This window comes from Pinus tabuliformis, chromosome 2_2 (assembly GCF_031772625.1).
Source record: "Pinus tabuliformis cultivar Carrire ecotype Pingquan chromosome 2_2, CPIR1, whole genome shotgun sequence".
NCBI classification, from domain to species: Eukaryota; Viridiplantae; Streptophyta; class Pinopsida; order Pinales; family Pinaceae; genus Pinus; species Pinus tabuliformis.
In genome coordinates, this window is record NC_142300.1 from 494,423,103 (window position 1) to 494,442,780 (window position 19,678).

Genomic DNA, 19,678 nt, shown 5'->3' on the forward strand with positions numbered 1-19,678 from the left:
CTAAAAAATTATCACACAAATATAAGTCAATTACCAATATTATGTTAAACAAAAATTGCAAGAGAAATATTACAAAATGAAACTTGAATCGATAAATAATTTTAAATATTACAGAGAATCTGCAATTTTCTTTTTATTATCAAACACAAAGTAATAGTTAATGAAAATCATACTTTTACTTAAAAAAAAAGGAGCACACCTCTCTTAACAACATTTACTATAGTTGTGGAATGCATTGATTGCCACTCTACTTGGTGGAAAGTTTCAGATTGAAATCCCTAAAATTTTATTGGCTCCATTCCCTGTCACGGGATTTATTCATGGTGTTCCAGAAAAAAGTTTGTCCACAGCTCATTCCTTCCGCACGATGTTGCAGCCCAACTTTGTCTAAAGCTCTCTCCACCCATGCGTAAGTGATTGCAACGGGCTTCATGTCTGTAAATAATTGAATTCATGAATACATTCTTTGTCTTGTTCGTTATTGTAGTTTTTTTCCATTGCTCTGTACAAGTCTTCTGATGTAAAATCTGTTGAACAGACGAACAGAGAGGGAGCAAATTACAGTATTGAGACGACTGCTTGTTAGAAACAATGAACTCTCGGCTAAACTAACTGCATCTCCCCCAGAATAATCGTAATGAGGAGATTGTTGGTAACCTAAACTCGACATAGAATAGAGAAAATGTGTAGCTGCTGTTTCGACGGCATTATCAGCCAATGGCAAACCAATACGCTCAAATTCTTCATTTCCAATGGAATCGTTCACAACTAGGTCGCGCCATGAGAATTTCCTGGTTTCTTGAATGTTCCATAATTTGAAGGCTTCATCTGATATATGATTATTGCAGCCCTCATCGTTACAGCCATTTGCTCTTACAATTCCACAGTGTCGCACGACTATTTTTATTTTAACGGTAGTGGCTTTGAACACAGGATTTTGAACAGGAACAGGAGATTTTGATCTTGTTCTTCGATTTTCTGAAGTCCTGGGTTGAGATTTGTTCATTGAGAGGCACAACTTCTTGCCCATATGAGTGTTCCAATAATTCTTGATTTCGTTGTCTGTTCGACCAGGCAGTCGTCCTACTATTAGAGACCACCTGCAAATACATTGTATAGTTGAGATTAACTCAATGGAAGATTTCCAAAATATTTCAAAACCTAAGAAAACCGAAAGTGTCATGTGCACTGATTTTCTACATACCGATTGCCAAGAAGACGATGCAACCGAATAATGAGCTCCTCCTCGTCGGGAGAAATGTTACCACGTTTAATGTCGGGGCGAAGATAGTTAAGCCACCGCAACCTGCAACTCTTTCCACATCGCTTAAGACCTGCAAAACAAAACCTACCCGCTCATTTAGCCTCTCAATGCGCATTTTGTTTGCAATAAAAATTGCAATTAGAATTTTACTGAAACTCACCTTCTTTTTTAGGGATATTTTTCCATCCATTGCTACTATGAATTCGAATGTATTTAGAGAGATTCATATCCTCCATGGCAGACCAAGCCCCACGGCTAAGACCCTTTGGACAACTAGGGGATCTAACCATCTTCAATATTCTTCCGTAACCCGTTAAGGCTAACTCAAAACAGCTGATGGTCTGCTCTGACACGGGACTGGCCTCCTCGCTTCCCTTTGAAAATAGCGCGCTTCGAAATTCAAATTTGAATTCAAATCAAATGGGTATATGACACGGGACTGTCCTCCTCGCTTCTCTTTGGAAATAGGGCACTTCAAAATTCAAATTTGAATTCAAATCAAATGGGTATATGAGTATTAATGTCGACATACTATCATGTTGCGATCAAGGCCGAGACTGAGGTAAATGTGCCGGAGGTTGGTAAATGTGCTCATCAATACGCCAGAGGGAGGCCAAAGTGGCTGCGGGCAGGGTCGCCGTTGAGGGGCAGGAGCACGACAGCCGGAGAGGGATGGATGCGCCGGATGGATGCCATGATGCATGGTCGAGGATGAAAGGGCGCCATGACGTCAACCACATCATCTGCCGCTGTCAGAGGGGTACCTCCATAGCATTAACTTTGCTATGGAGGTGGAAATAGGAACCGCCATGTTGTGCACGGCAACTCTTAAAAACAAGTCACTAAGCCATAGTGCATGAGAGGATTAACATATGTGTCCATGCATCACCATGGTTTTTTTTGGCTATACATGTCCATGCATCACCATGGTTTTTACATCGGCGGTCACGGATCGACTCTGGCATGTTTTCTCCAATAACGTTCACGGCTCGACGCCAGAAATCATTGCAACTTTATTTACTGCTTGGACTTCAACCCTTCATTCAATATGTTCACGGTCTACGTACATTCATTCAATGCCCCGGTTCCCTTCCAACATTTCAAATTAGTAAGTGCCACCCAAAATTTTGAATTCAAATTGGGTAGTTCGGCCCGAAATCTTTTATGAAATGAATAGTCGTGCACTGAGGTAAACTGAACAAGATGGAGTACTTGTATCATCATTTCCCTTCTTCAGATGCTCCTCTGAAATGGTCACTCTTTGCCGTTCCTCTTCCTCCCTGCGCTGTCGTTCCCTCTATACTTCCCGTTCCTCTTCCTCCCTGTGCTGTCGTTCACTCTCTAGTTGTCGTTCCTCTTCCTCCTTGCATAGCCGTTCGCTCTGTAGTTGATATTCCCGTTCTTGTTGTTGTGCCGCAATGTCGTTGTATGGATTGCGGGGGATTTCTTCTATCCAATAGCCATGCTTAAGGTAATAATTATGGTGGATGCGCTCACACTACTCCTGAGTCATCCGAGCAACGTCCTGCGTGCGGATGAAGAAGGGACGACAAATGGGTCCAAAGTGAGGGCCAACTATTTGTCTCTCTGGTGTTGAAAAATTAGTGTTATTATTGACGTTGTTATTGTTATTTCCTCTATTCACACTAGCTCTGTCTTCTTCCATGGATTTGAATTGAATTCAATGAAATTCAAATTCTCTTTTATTATAATTTACGGTGGTTGAGAGGAAGGAAAGAACGAAGATTCAGAATGAGGAAATGCATAGTGAATCTTTGGGCTTTATAACATTCTAGTGGGTGCTCACAAGAGTTAAATTTGACGGGTCCCCTTGCTCATCATGGATTTTTTTGATGACGATCTTATTTTTACACAACCCTTCATATTACTTTTAATATTTCATTTTACTTGTTTTTTCTAACTTAAAAGCAAAAAAACACAATGTATACATGCAAACCCTGAAGCAAATGCAATTAAACTTTGAAGATAATAGGGTAAAAAACAACATGCCATTGCTAAAAATAAATTTCCAAAATTTCTTTTTTAATTAAATTTATTTTTGAGAAAATGGAACATTTTGGTTTAAATTGCAATAAGATTTTGCTGAAATGATGTCTAACCTGTGGATATTAGATATTTTCAGTGAAAGTATTCAAATTCAAGTAAAGGGCAGTTGAATTGCTACTTAGATAAAGGAGGAGAGAGCTTCCTCCCGTGAGAATTCCATGGAGAAGGGAAAAGATTCCATGAAATCGAACACTCTCAGCGAATTACAATAAGCTTTTGTTAAAAAGGATGTCTATGCTCCAGATATCAGAATTTGCATGTATAAATTATTCAAATATATTAAAATCTACTCGAACTTACCCGAATTTAGGCGAAGCCTCTGCTTGAGGAAAGTCTAGTACTAGTGAGGGACAATATGAAGAGGGGCCTTCTCGTATTAGAATCCACACCTTACACTGTTGGTCACTCTCCAATATTTTAGGGAAATACCATTTCACATGATACTTTGTCCTTTATTTTTTTTAATTAGAATCCACGCCACACATTGTTGGTCACTCTACAATATTTTATAGAAATACCACTTGCTAGGATACTTTGTCCTTTATTTTTTAGATTTAGAATCTACACCTCACACCTTTGGTCACTCTGGACTCTTTTATGGGAGCACCACTTTACAGGATACTTCATCTTTATTTCTTTAGTATGGGAGCAATATTTGATGTAAATACCATGTCTTCACAAGGAAACTTCAAAGAACCTCTATTTCTATGGGAGCAATATTTGATGTAAATACCACTTCACAAGGAAACTTCAAAGAACCTCTATTTCTAGGAGGAAATTGTAGACCATTTTACTATAACATCAGGTAAGTACTGTATCTTTCAGCGTTTCTGACTTTAACTTGAATTCATGGTCGAATTTTGAGAGGCCTCATCATCTCGTTGTCTTCGTGATCCACAATCTGCAGTTACACACATAAATGATTTTAATAAACTGTTTCATCCACTATGAAAATGAAAGTTTACATGAAAGTGATAGAGATAGTGGGACTTTTCCGTCACTATTTCTCTATATCGCTCAAATCATGCAGCGCTTTAATTCCTGAATCTTTAACATTGGAAAGAGAACTGAGTGCCATGGAGAGGGTGCTCATATGACAGTGTGGTTGAGGTTTCGTCACTACAACAGGCTTGTAGATGGCTTCTCTATACTTTAACGAAACCTTGGGAGGTCCAGTGGTGTAAACCTCTCGAAGGCCCATTTTGATTGCCATCACTGAAAAACTTCTATAAATTTGATTTTGAGAAGCTCTGAGTCATTCGCCCTGCGACAATCGTGGTCTCTTCTTCCTTTGCAAGTACATATTTACTTTAATCTTGTCTTTAAGGAGAATGAACATTCAAAATTGCTCATCTACCGCCCTCTTTTGCTTTTGTTTTTGCTTTGTATTTAATTAGGATGCCTCTCTCCAACAGTCCCACTCTTTAGTTCTCATGATTCAACATTATAAACGCAAGAAACATTAATGCAAACCGCCATTTAGAAAAGGAATACAAGATTTTGTTGACACAAGTTATCTGGAACGTACCAAAATACACTGCATTGCGTGTTTTTGACGGTAAGAGCTGACCCCAGACAAACCGAAGTAGTAAGGTGAAGTAGGGGTTATACACACGTAGGGTGTCAGAAGAATCGACCACTCCACATATCCCAGTATCAGCTAGATATACATAAAAATATATATAAATTTTGAAACTTTTAATTTTTTTATATACCCGTCATTTTGACATTTTAAAAAATTAGCTGCGGGTTAACTTGACGTGTTCATTTCAGAATAAACTGTATTTTACTGGTAAAAAGTGGAAAAACGGGCATATGGGCGTCAATTTTAAACCCTGGGTGCTGACGAGCCAAAAACAATTACACCTGCACCACATGGCTTTTAATTAATTGCAATTTTGTCCTTCAATCTTTAATTATTACTTCCTATACTCACTGAGTTTAATGCAATTCTACAAGTAATGACGAAATAATAATAAGAGTGGGTGTTTTTAATAAAATTAAGAAATACTATACTCAAAAAATAAGAAATAAGTATATTTATTAAAATTTAACGAGAATTAATATGTATATTTATCAAAATTTAACCATAATTAAAAGCTATACACCATATATGTTTTATATTTCTCACAATGAGATGTCATTTTTTCTATCTAGTTTAAAACCCATTGATGAGGTTGAAAATTTGATTTCGAAAAAATATTTCATTTCGTTTCAATCGCTTCAACGTCTCCATTGCCAAATCTATCGTCATCTTCACCCGATGTGGATTTGAATGGTGTGGAAAAGCTTGAATTTCTCAGATCCCTGTGACTGGACGTGTATAAATGAGTCGTCAAATCTGATCTGCATTTCAATAGTAAGTCCGAGTTTGATATTATCTATCATCATCTTTAAATATCTATAATAAATTAAAGTTAAAAGGGATTCCAATTTAAATGAATCGTTATGCCTGAACATCGTTTCATTCCGAGATTAAAATTAATTTATGGACAGAGCGGAGAGCATGTCTTAACTCAATGATTTTTCACAAAAATTCAATGTTAAGTTAAATTAGTCTTTCCTCTCCTCTGTCAATGTGTAATTAAAATAACATTGATAGCCTTCATGTGATCGTAGGTAACCTTTAGTATTTGCACATGGTATATGAAGATACTTACTTTGGGCGAGTTTAAGGGATATAGTATTCAGTAACCTTAGTATTTACCCATGGAATTTCCGGTGATCATGCCTTTTTAATAACTTCATGTGTTAAGTATTATGAGGTAAGGAGGCTTGTTCAGTGGCTTGCTTCTGCTTATTGCAGGAATATGTAAAATCACTTACTTTTGTCTGATTTACAGTTATTTATAATATTTTATGTAAATTTTAATATATATATATATATATATATATATAAATTTTTAAATATTAAGTATTATAAAAAGGCTGTGATTTTTTTTTTCATTTTTTTATAAACATATTTTTCTTTAAATTTCTCTATGTTTTTTTTTTCTTTTTATGCCAAAATTTTTTATATTTTGTTGTTTTTCTTACGTGGTTGATGTTGTTACCATTGTTCCATTCAATAAAGAAGAGATGTTGTAATGTCTTATCTTCTTAAACATTTTGACTCAGTCAAATTATATAAAAATAAAAGCAAACAAAAAATGAAAACTCTAGAGCTTAGTATGGGAGAGATATTGTACCTAATTCCTCTCTAGAGCTTAAGAAGAAACATATTAACAGAGGCTACCTCATCACACCAAAATATGACCAGACCACAGAAGGCTAGAATCAAAACCCAAATTGAAAGTAGCCAAATGGAGCATGGAGAAATGAGTTAGAAGGAAATTTGGACTGAGCATAGAAGAATATATGAATCAAATTCCTGAAAGTGAATCGATCTCAGGGCTGGAGAGCATCCACTCTTAGACAAAACATCAACTTCTCTGTTTTGCTCACGAAAAATGTGGGAGAAAGAGATCTAATGGAAGGACAAAGTCAAAGACCTATTTTTTTGTTGCCAAGTAAGGAGGGCCAGAGTCTAAAGATTGTTGTGATCATTAACCCAATCAATAATTACCTTAGAGTCCCTATAACATCCTCCTCCCACATCTACCCAAGTAACTGACCAACCGGGGTAAACATGTGACAAGAGGCTACTATGATTGGATTCAACCTCTGATTTTACCTTAAGGAAGAAGAATTGACGGAAACACAACATACAGACCTTCCACATCAGCTTCAGAACTCATATGAACCATTCGAACCACTTAGGTAGCTAGCCCCTGGGTCCCACTGAAGTTTTTGTCCACTTTACCTCTGGACGCTTTCATGTTATAGGCTTTCCAGTTTCCAAGAGGCTTTGGACGCTCTCATGACAAGGCATGCCAGCGTCTAGGGACTATTTTTCTCAGTGCTGTGTTAGCGTCCCTAGGATTTGAGAAGCTTTTTCAGGCCCAAAGCCCAGGTCACTGCCCAGAATTGAATGACACCTTCAGAATAGTAAGATAACATTGAAACAATGATGAAAAAGTAAATAATTGAACAAGCCCTTGACCAAAACTTGAGTAGCCATGACATACATTTCGCCAAAAATATCACAATTATGTAATCTACAGGTGTAAGCAATAGTTTTAAGCATAGTATCTCATACTTATTTGAGAATCGCTAAGAACCATTGTTCCCTCATATAATTTGTTGCATTATAATCTATTAGGTCATAGATACATTATCCATTCATTTATAAGTAAAAACATGATGAGAGCCATACATAGCCACTGCCATAAAACATATATATAACCAACATAATAGCAATAGAAATACTAATGAAATCACATCCATATGATCCACATATAAACCATTATAATACTCATAGAAATACAAGGAGAAATAACCTCATATTGATGATGCAAAATCCAAACCCAGAATGGGACTACCACATTCCACCCGTCCATAGAATGGCTGAGCCAAATCTCTCTTCATACATTCACCCTCGAGCCATATTCCAATCATGAATGTGAGACTCAAACCAAAAGAACCAACCAGGATATCCTGAGGCTAAACCACCTCACCCTCATCAATAGAAACTAGGATTAACTATAATACATCCCAGATCACTAGGTCAACACAATGAACATGTAATAATAGTCTTTACCATGATATCCACCCGATGACTAGGCAAAATAAGCATGGATGCCACCAGATTTATCCACCTACACAGTGAGGAATTTTCCTATCTCCTAGTCTCTTAGGCTTTACCGCAAACCACACCACATCACTAGGCCCTAAACCGAGACCCACTCACTAGGATTTACTGCATATCCCAACCTGGGATTACTAGGCCCAATGGAGAGCAAACCACCTCTTGGTGTTACCGTATATCTTGCCATTCACTGGCAAGGATTCCTAGGCCCACCGAGGCAATACAAAATATGGCTTTACAACAATCCACAGTCTAGTTCAAGGGTTACTAGGCCATGTATTCTATCATTCAGAGATCCACCTCACTCAGCTTCGAATCAATTCCGCAATCCAGCTCAACCAAAACATGAGAACCCCATCACACCATTGTTATCTGGAATTGGCAAGGCTAGGCTCAAAACATTGTCACACCTGGAAAAATCCATGGCATAACATCAAAAGAACATGCAATACCATGCATGCCAAATATAGCAAGGAAAATATGCATACAAATCGATACTTGTAATAATCATGTTTGTTATAGACATATTTGGGCATTGCAACCCCAATCTTATATGTCGATAAACCAAGGGCTCTTTAACCCCTAAAAGTGTTGTTTCATACCCTAAAGGATCATGGTCAACTGATTACATCATTCCCCAAAAGTTCCACCTGAAAAACCACTCAGAACTGACCAAAACTGGACCATATTGACTGCTCCACTATCAGGGTGCGATGCATACTGACTTCTACACTAGCCAGGTGCGATGCATACTGAAGAGGCCTTCTGTGGGGTGCGATGAGAGAGGATGGACAAATATCCGAGATAGTTTGCTAAGTGGATGTTCATGGAATCTTCCAAAAACTTCTCATATGACACTTGCCTCTGAATTCGCCCAGGGATGAGTGAGATATCCAAGAAATCTCCAAGTGGAACCAAGAACAACAAGTGGAATGCCACTAATAAAAAAACCCAGAGATGACTCACACTTTTGCAAACATCTATAAATGGATCCCTCATCTGAGAGATTTAGAGGATGGAATTTTGTAATTTGCAAGGAAGTGCTAATAGTTTGTCTTTGAGAAAGAGCATTGTATTGTTGGGTAATCTTGCTTTTCATGAGGTGAAGAGGGCTTTGACGCCGGGAGGATGACGCTGGATTAGATAGCTGGGTTGTAATTCTCCCTTCTATTTTAATAAAGTTCTTTGAGTTTTCCTCCATACAATCGTCTATTTGTGAATCCTGTTATTAGTGAATGCTATTGTATGTTTAATTTATTTTTGATTCTGTATTGTTTATGATATAATAGATTGAGATGCTTTGATGGTGATTTTTTGCTTTGTTTCTACAGATATTCTCTAAACGGGACAAGTAGGAAAGGAGTTGCAAACTCTATCAAGGGGGAGAGAAATCAAGCAAGGAGTCAAGCGAAAAATCCAGATTGGTCCCTTTGTTTCTCTCTTATCTATCATACATAAAGGAAATCACAAATTTCTTTGATTGATTGTTTCTAGGATAGCTGTCAATCCTAGTGGGACTAGCAGATCGAAAAGACACTAGTTTTCCCGGAAACAATGTTGTAGCTTCTTGATCCTACTCTTCCTTGCTTGATCTTTGCTTTCTCTTAACTTCTTTTCCTTTCTTGATCTAATGCCAAAATGCTCCAAGAAAACTCTATGTGTCTGAGAGTGAGAGAGAGAGAATAATGAGAGAGCTCCAAAACAAAAATGGAAAAAGGTTAAAAATTGATCCTTAGAAGCCTTTTTATCAATTATGCCTCTATTTTTTTAATTTTCCATTATTTTCCTTCAATTTCCTCCTCACATGCAACTTGTGACCTTTCCCCTTCCCTTTGTCCTAATTTCCATTATTTTCATAAATAAATGTGGCAAAAATGCCATTTTTCCTTTCCAAAGCCTTAATCATTGCCTTTTTCAATTTCCTTAGCCATTATAAATCGATGAACACCCACACTAGGATGTTTTCCAAACATTCCTCTTGGAATAAGTGTCCCATCAACCGTGGTTATTATTTTGCCTTTTTTTTTTTTTACTTTTATTACATGGAATTTTCACCAGGGCTATTACAGAACCCTCCCCCTTGGGGGATACCATTCTCGTTGTTCAACCACACCTATACCTCAGCAAAACCGCTGAAAAAAATAAAAATAAAAAATCATACTGCCCATGGAGCTTTATAACATAGCTCGATGCAATATTTACAATGATCACCCTACTGAGAAGCAAACCAACATGACAACATAACAAGCATAACATCATAATGCTATGAAACAGATACAAATTATTGGAGATTTATAACATAAATCATGGTGGTATTTACATCCATATACATATGTACATATACCAAACATGTACGAAAACATATACCAAAACACCATACCAAAACTACTTTGCCTAAATCGACAAGAAAGGAAGGATAGATACCTGAATCTAATCCACCATATACCATGTAGCTTCATTGGACCCAAAGTGCTTCAACTGCTTTTTAACCTGCTCAATTTCTTAGTTCAGGAGCATGAACACCTTTTTCTACAATATACACTCAGGCTTCGACTGGAATTCTCCATCTAGTTCCACCTGCAATATAGACCATTCAATCATGTGATCAAAATATTTAGCATACCTCTTAAGTAATGGCACATGGAAAACATCATGGACTTTCACTATTGGAGGCAGTGCAAGACGATAGGCTATTGGCCCAATCCTCTCAATAATACTGAAGGGTCCACAAAATCGCAATGCCAACTTGGCACATGATCCAATCCATAAGGAACTCTTTTTTGGTTTGATGTGCAAGTACACCTCTTCCCCAACTTGGAACTCCTTGAACAACCTGTTTCAATTTGCATAGCTCTCTACCTATCCTGTGTTGCCTTTAGATTCTTCTTTATAACCTGCATTTCCTATTCTATGTCTGCTAACATGTCTGTTCCAATCAACACCCTGTTAACTAGATCGCTCCAACTGATAGGTGTATTGCAACTCCATCCATACAATGCTTCAAACGGGATCATATTCAAAGATTTTTTATACCCATTGTTATAAGCGAACTCTACCAAGGGAAGATACTCTTCCCACTTTCGATGTTGATGCATCACGTACATCCTCAACATGTCCTCCAATACCTTGTTGACATAACAATTTACCTTGGTTCTACGAAGGTACAACGAATCCATGCCCAACAACATACTGTATGATCCCAATGGAAATACATTCAAATGTGGTGTGGTAGACATACCATTCAAATCAAATGCACAAGTTGTTACCCAATGATGAACTCATTTCTTTGTACCTGTAGCCAACTGCACTAACCAAGATTCTGCATGCAATTCCTTACTCAAACCACACTTATCCACCAAGTTAGGACTAACATAGATATTATTATATCCATGGTCAATCAAAAGAGAAATAACTTGATCGCAAAACTTATTATCCATCTCAATGATAGATGCCTGATGGTCTGCCTATTTTTTATCCAATGCTACATAAATACGAGAAACGTTCTGACAAACATCCCCAACAATCTATGCCTCCTGCTTACTATATATATGAGGCCTACCACCCTGATTTTGTGGAAAATATCTCTTAAGGTGCTCCTTTCTGCGTGTCCAACACTCCGACCGATGAGTACCCTCACCTCTATGTTGTTGTTGCTATGACCCATGTCCCTATCTAGCTACATTGGACCTCTTTTGTGGTGCCACATTTTCTTTCTCATCTGCATTCTGAGGCCTTGTTCTTTTCGGCTGACATTTACCTTTACCTTTTTCTTTCCCTTTCCAACCTTGCTGAGATTCATTCTTACGCTTTGACTGTTCATAGAAATGCTTCAATTTCCCAATAACTTCCTCAAGTGACCAAGGCTCATCATACTTAACCCTATCTCTAAATTCCAATGGAAATCCACTAACAAATTGTTGAACTTTATCCTTATCACCTTTAAGATATGGTACATACCTCAATAGCTCAAGAAACTTGGTCATGTACTCTTCATCTATCATTAATCCCACCGTTAGCTCATAAAACTCTTTGGCCTTACTATCGTATTACCTTTGTGACAAGTACTTCTTCCTGAAAAGCCTTTTGAACTCTTGAACTCAAGTCATCGGTCCTGATGTCTCTAACCAACTTCACATCTTCCCACTATATGTTTTCTTTACCTCTCAGGCTGAAGATAACTACTATGGCCTTCATATTATCTGTGTAACTATGCAACCCAAATAACTTCTTCATCCCCATTATCCAAGCCTCTGCATCTTCTGGCTTCTTCACATCTCCATCAAAAGTAGGTGACTTTTATTTCTTAAACTCATCTGGAAAGTATCCCTTATCACTCATCCTGTAAGGATGATAACGATGACGATCATGATGCCCGTCAGAACTAGAACTAGAATAATACCTGCATCCATCACCTCTCCTATCCGGAGTATCCAACAACTTGCCATCTCTAACAGTGTCATCTCTATCCAACTAGTAACCACCATGAGACCTACTTCCATATACCCCATTAGTTTTTTCCTCCTATCCATGGTTGATCTGAAGTGGCCCTTGTCACTGCAATTTTGACAAACTCTAAAGAAGTATTACATTAACCTCTCCTTGTTTCTATTGTTCCTGTATGATCCTGTCATTGTCTTCCTTACAACTCCTTATTTCTTCCTTCAAGCTTCTCAAGGTGTCTTCCAAATCAGAAGAGTGCCCAACACCACGCTGCTCATCTGACTCATAGGGAGATTCTTTGTAGTCTACCATCTTGCTAGTCATTTTGATCCTTCTCCTGCAAGGCATACTATGTCAACTAAACCAAATCACAATAAACCAATGTACCTTAGCAGAATTCGGGGAGGATATCTCATTTGCAAGATCATCAAATCAACGTGATACAAGTATAACATAATCATACCAGCATATATACATATGATACATAAGCACATAACCATGTAACCATCAGTCTAACTAGAGTTCAATCATCAATGCATGACCATATCAATTACGCATACCATGAACTTATGCATGAAAACAACAAACATACCAGCGTACACTGACAATATGCAAGCATCACAACATGTAACCAAGCATACACTCATGATGACATACTTCATAACAACAACATCCTCTTTCACGTGGCGACATCACTACAACCATGATTGACACCATGCATATACAACAAGAACATATACGACAAGAATGATTAATGTTAGAAAATTATATCTTACAGAGAAATGGAACACATAAAATATTGCAGAAATATAAACACAGAAAATGCATAAAATAAGAGAGACAAAGATATACGTGGTTCATCCAATTTGGGCTATGTCCACGGATAAACAACTAGTCCTTCCTTTTATATTATCGAGTAAAATGAACAGATATAACTTACAACAGATCTGTTGTAATTCCCCCTTCGCTCTCACACAATCTCCTCTCTCTTTCTCGTTCATAAATACACATCTACATAGCCACAATACAATTCCCTCATATATAGTGAGGGTTTCCTTATAGGGAAAAAAACCTAAATTAAACATAACTTCTACCGTCAGATTTCCGCCTAGTGAATGACTTAGATTGACTAAGAAATTACAACAATTTGCAAGGCAATTTTACATCTATTTTTAGCTTCGGGGGCACTGCCCCCCGTGGACCCCCCTGGTGGCGTGCATAAACAGGCAGCATTGCCGGCACATTATGAAATGGGGTCCAATTCGATGATGCCTTTGAATAAAGAAGATAATCAGGCTCCACACCCAACAATTAATACGTGTGCACATGACATGAATGCATGACCAAGACACTGCCCATCCCGTCCGAGGGGTGAACCATGCTCTGATACCACTTTGTAACACCCTCCTCCCACATCTACCCAAGTAACCATCCAACTGAGGTAAACATGTGACGATAGGCCACTATGATTGGATTCAACCTCCCATGTGACCTTAAGGAAGTGGAATCGACAGAAACACAACATATAACCTTCCACATTAGCTACAAAACTCCTAGGAACCATTCCAACCACTCAGGTAGCTAGCCCCTAGGTCCCACTGAAGTTTTTAACCACTTAACCTCTGGACGCTCTCATGCTATATGCCTTCCAGCATCCAGGAGGCTCTGGACGCTCTCATGACAAGACATGCCAATGTCCACGGACTATTTTTCTTAGTGTTGTGCCAACGTCCTGGGATTTGAGCCAGTTTTTCAAGCCCAAAGCCCAGGTCACTACCTAGAATTAAATGACACCTTTAGAATAATAAGATAACATGGAAACAATGATGCATAAATAAATACATGAACAAGCCCCTGACCGAACCTCTACTAGCCATGACAGGCATTTTGTCAAACATATCACAAATATGTAATCTACAAGTGTAAACAACAGATTTAAGCATAGGGATCTCATACTTATCTGAGAATCGCTAAGAACCATTGTTCCCTCACATCATTTGTTGCATTATCATCTATTAGGTCATAGATACATTATCCCTTCATTTACAAGTAAAAACATGATGAGAGCCATACATAGCCACTATCATAAAACATATACATAACTAGAATTATATCAATAGAAATACTAATGAAATCACAACCATATGATCCACATATAAACCAATGTAATACTCAAAGAAATACAAGGAGAAATAACCTCATATTGATGATGCAAAATCCAAAGCTTGGATGGGACTACCATGTTCCAACTGGCCATAGAATGGCTGAGCCAAATCTCTCTTCAACCATTCACCCCTATGACATATTTCAAGCCTGAATGTGGGACTCAAACCAAAAGAACCAACCAGGTCTCCTGAGGCTAAACAACCTCACCCTCATCAATAGAAACCAGGCTTTACCGTAATCCATCCCAGATCACTAGGCCAACACAATGAACATGTAGTAACATGCTTTACCATGATCTCAACCCGATCACTAGGCCAAACAAGCATGGATGCCACTAGATTTCTCCACCTACACCGTGAGGAATTTTCCTCTCTTAGTCTCTCAGGCTTTACCGCAATCCACACTGGATCACTAGGCTCTAAATCGAGACCCACTCTCCGGGATTTAGCGCATATCCCAACCTAGGATTACTAGGCCCAACGGAAAGAAAACCACCTCTTGGATTCACCGTATATCCTGCCATTCACCAACAAGGATTCCTAGGGCCATCAAGGCAACACAAAATCTGGCTTTACCGCAATCCATAGTCTGGTTCAAGAGTTACTAGGGAATGTGTTCTATCATTCAGAGATCCACCTCACTCATCCTTGAATCGATCCGGCAATCCAACTCAACCAAAACATGAGAACCCCATCACACCATGGCTATCTGGAAATGGCAAGGCTAGGTTGAAAACACTATCACACCTGGATAAACCCATGCCATAATAGCAAAAAAACCACATGCAATATCATGCATGCCAAATCTAGCAAGGAAAATACACATGCAAATTGATACCTGCAAAGAATCCTAATGTAGCTGCTTGATCCTACTCTTCCTTGCTTGACCTTTGCTTCATTTTTCCTTCTTTTCCTTTCTTGATCCAATGCCAAAATGCTCCAAGAAAACTCTAAGTGTCCAAGAGTGAGAGAGAGAGAATAATGAGAGAGCTCCAAAACTGAACTGACAAAAGGTTACAAATTGATCCTCAGAATCCTTTTTTATCAATTAGGCCTTTATTTTCTTCATTTTCCATTATTTCCCTTCAATTTCTTCCTCACATGCAACTTGTAATCTTTCACCTTCCTTTTCTCCTAATTTCCATTATTTTCGTAAATAAATGTGTGAAAATGTCATTTTTCCTTTCCAAAGCCTTAGCCATTTCCTTTGCCAATTTCCTTAGCCACAATAAACCGATGAACACCCACACTAGGATATTTTTGCCAACATTAAGCTTGGAATAAGTGTCCCATCAACCGTGGTTATTATTTTTGCCTTTTTTAAACTTTTATTACATGGAATTTTCACCAGGGTTGTTACAGTCCCCAAATATGACAATATCCAAGAAGTGCAGAAGAGGGTGCCCCATAATACCAGAAGCTCAGCCCTGGTGTTTAATCCCTTACCACTGTAATAAAAGAATCTGAAATGATGAACACGGTCTAGGTAGATAGCCATACCATAACCACATAACCCCAGTGAGTTGGCGCCATTGAAGAAGCCAACAAGCAAATGAGTCCAGAGGTCTATAGAAGAGCGGGTTGAGTGAGGTGAAAAGGAGGGCTCAATAGAGAATTCCTTATAGAATGCCAAGATCGAAGAGTTAATCTTGAAAATTTATAGCTGAATGGAATCAAAGATAAGGGGATTACGGGCTCTCTAGATGCCCCACATAAGAAAAGAGGGGAGATTCCTGAGGTTTTTATGAACAACAAACCAATGATGGAGGTAATCAGAGATGTGTGACTAGACCGAGACAATGTTGGAATCGAGGAGTCTAAGCACTTCAAGACAAACCGATCTGGAAAAAGGGCAATCAAGGAAAGGGTGTGTGGTCTCCTCACCGTGTTCCCTGCAAAGGCATCAACATCTCGTACCCAGAAAACCCCTCTTGGAAAGGTTATCCAAGGTCAAAATATGATTATGGGCCACCAACCATAGGAAGCATTTGAGATTTAGGGGCACCTACTAGCTCCATGACGTGGGTAGCCAAGAAAAGGACAGAGCCAAATCGACTTGTTGATTAATGATGTTATAGTCTTCTTTTACAATTATTGCCCTTTGTGAAATATTCCCTTCCAATTTAATTTGTCCTCCGAAAGAGATAGAGAGATCCCAACTAGTTGCAAATTATGACTATACTCTCTCCATTCTAGAGAAAGATGTGCGGGAATGTTCAACATTTGGGCATTCATTCAATGTATTGTAGAGGCACTTGCTTCATGAAAGACTGCTATATCCTTGAGCACTTGAATGTTATTTTCCTTTGATTACGTCAATTTACCTATATTTAAACTAAGTTGTAGCTACTGTATAACATTTGTTCAATCAATCTTTGATAAGATCTAAATGCATAGCATAACAAATGCATTTATTTCAGACTTTTATGATCCATATTATTATTGTAATTGTCTTTTAGATAAATCTTTGTCCTGAGGATGAACCACACTAGATGGTTTGAAACATTGACCAAAAACTAATGATGTGATTTATGCAAAAGATATTTACAATAATAATAAATGCAATTATCTCGGAAAGCATAAATCTTTCTAGTAACGAAAATGCACACCTCAAACCAAAACACAAATAGTAGCACGAATATATCTCCTAGATCTCAACCTTCACATTGTCAAACTGAGCCATTTGAACTGTGCACATGGCCACTAATTCCTCATCCTGAATTCTCAACTTCAATTACTATCCCCTTCCTAAAGTGGTTGGGATCAATATAGAAATCCTCACAGGTCCTTTTAACCAGTGCCACATGAACACTTTGTTTCCACAATTTCGCAAACATAATTTCCCATGCGGACATCACTCAATTGCACATGGGGTCTTGGAAAAGGTGTCCAAGTTTGTGAGTCAGTGGAAGGTGGGTGTGTTTTCCACACAGATATTGAAGGATCTTGACTTAACCCTCGGGATGGAATTTGACGGGCAAATTGCTCCATCACTGGGTGTTTTTCCCATCAAATATAGTTTAAAAAATCACAAAGCCATCAAGTTCCTTTCTTGAAATTGCAAAGAGGATCAGGTAGGTGCGAAAACCATCAAATTTAACGAGCAAGTTTGTTTTCAAATTCCAACCCTGCACAACCCCATTGCCTAATGTAACACAACCTTGCAGTATAAGCCCCTTTGCAATTGGTTACCCATCATCCTTAACATGACGTTAGAGGCCGAAATTGGGATTGTGGTAGGTATGCTGATTGTAATCACAAAAAAATCTATAATTTTGTTTAAATATTTCTAATTTAAAGTATTTAAATTTTTATTGTAAATTTGAATTTTTACAAATTCTTATTTTATAATTTTGAATATTTTATAATTTCATTTGAAATTTTACTTCAAAATTTTAACTATTTACTTTTAATTGTGATAAGTATGTCAATTGCAGAGCAATATTGATTTTGGCAGGTGCCTTTACCCGTCAATTTTTTTTTTTTATGACGGTTTTACTTTTAAATTGCCCATCACATGACTTTTAATATTTATTTGTACAAGTTTCATCTAATTTTTTGCAAATTGTATTTATAATTGTTACAAAAATTCCATGCTTTGTTGTACCAATCAACTTAAATGTCATCGCTACACTTTCGTTTGAGAGGTGTTGATGAAACTTTTTTGTGATTTTTCCATGTTGTTGAAATATTCAACGTTTATGTATCTTCAGTAATTTGTTTTATTTCTAAAAAATAACAAAAATATGTATTATAAAGTAAAAAAAAAAATATATTCATAATTACTCTCACTTGAATATAGTGAATGTAAATATTGACAAAAAAAAATGATTTTATGATATAAGTATTCACTAAAATAAGCAACTAGTGATTATTGGCATCGGTTCTGTGCTTAATTATTGCCCAACCCAAATCCTTTATAACACCCTCGTGTAATATAATTCCTATGTATTTATATATATCCTAATCTAATTATTTTTTATTTTGTATTATTATTTTTTTAATTTTAATTAAAAGTAAATTTAAGATATATGATATATAAAAATATAGTGTTTTATAGATTTATTTTAAAAAAAGTTTAAAATGATGAAAAACACCATTTTAAAAAAGAATCAATTTATCTATCTCCAATGACTTCCTTGTCTTTTTTATTCTCAACATTCTTTAAAATGCTGCTCGATCTCTAGATCTAATCAATCAAGGTGCCAATGGAGGAAAAAGGGTCATGTAAGTAGTATATGCCATTTCTGATAACAAATTCTATTTCAAAAGAAAGATCAGAAGAAGAAGAAAATGAACGCTGAACGCTGAATCTGAATTAATTTTCTGACCTCAGATTGGAGTCTTTTGTTCTCTTCCAGCAGAATATGATAATGAGCCTTGAGGAATCCATAGTTTTGTTTGAGAACCCAAAAGTCTTTCTCTAGCCGCACGCTTTTCCATTTGGCTCTTCTGTCCTGGAACCAGATGGAGATTTGCCTTGGGTGCAGTCCCAGAGCCCCCACCAGCTCCTCTTTCCTCCCAGCGTCCAGTATCTTTCCCAACTGGAAACTCTTCTCCAACGCCCTCGTTTGTTCCGTGGTAAGCCTTCTTCGCTTTTTCATTCCATGGGAGTTATGGACGTTCTCTGAAGAAGAAGTCTTCAATGATTCTGCTGCTGTGCCAATGTCAAAAACTGAATAAGAGTTTACATCCTTGTCCATCATATGAGATCTCAGCTTTAGATCCTCATTGAAGTGCCTCCAAAACCTTAAAAAAATAGTATATGAAGGATACAAGAATCTCTGCGAAATGAAGCCGAGCCTATTTACTTGGTGAGAGAGGGCCAATTCCTCCTATAAAGCAATTAGTATGTTGGGTTCTCCACAGAAACGTCGGTGTGGGTCTCTGGTGCGCATCGATCTAACAGTGGTTTTGTGTTGGAGAGTGATGAAAGATTACAATTAGATGAAAGATTACAATGTTCAAATAAAGTAGGTTTATGAGCGGTAGCTGCATGAAAATATATTTATCAATTTCCACTGTATATTCGAACTAAATTATTTTATTTTTTAT

At 37.5% G+C, this 19,678-nt stretch overlaps 1 protein-coding gene and 1 pseudogene across 1 annotated transcript; both read right to left on the reverse strand.

Moving 5' to 3' along the window:
- Window positions 1–478: 478 nt before the first annotated feature.
- Window positions 479–1,554, reverse strand: LOC149193535 (uncharacterized). Its single transcript, XM_089407348.1, has 3 exons — window positions 1,425–1,554; window positions 1,205–1,334; window positions 479–1,100 (listed from the first exon to the last, which is right to left on the reverse strand). Exons 1-3 carry the CDS (start codon window positions 1,552–1,554, stop codon window positions 479–481), a joined length of 882 nt encoding a protein of 293 aa, XP_089263474.1.
- Window positions 1,555–18,900: 17,346 nt separating this feature from the next.
- Window positions 18,901–19,326, reverse strand: LOC149193536 (homeobox-leucine zipper protein HOX21 pseudogene; annotated as a pseudogene).
- Window positions 19,327–19,678: the final 352 nt, after the last annotated feature.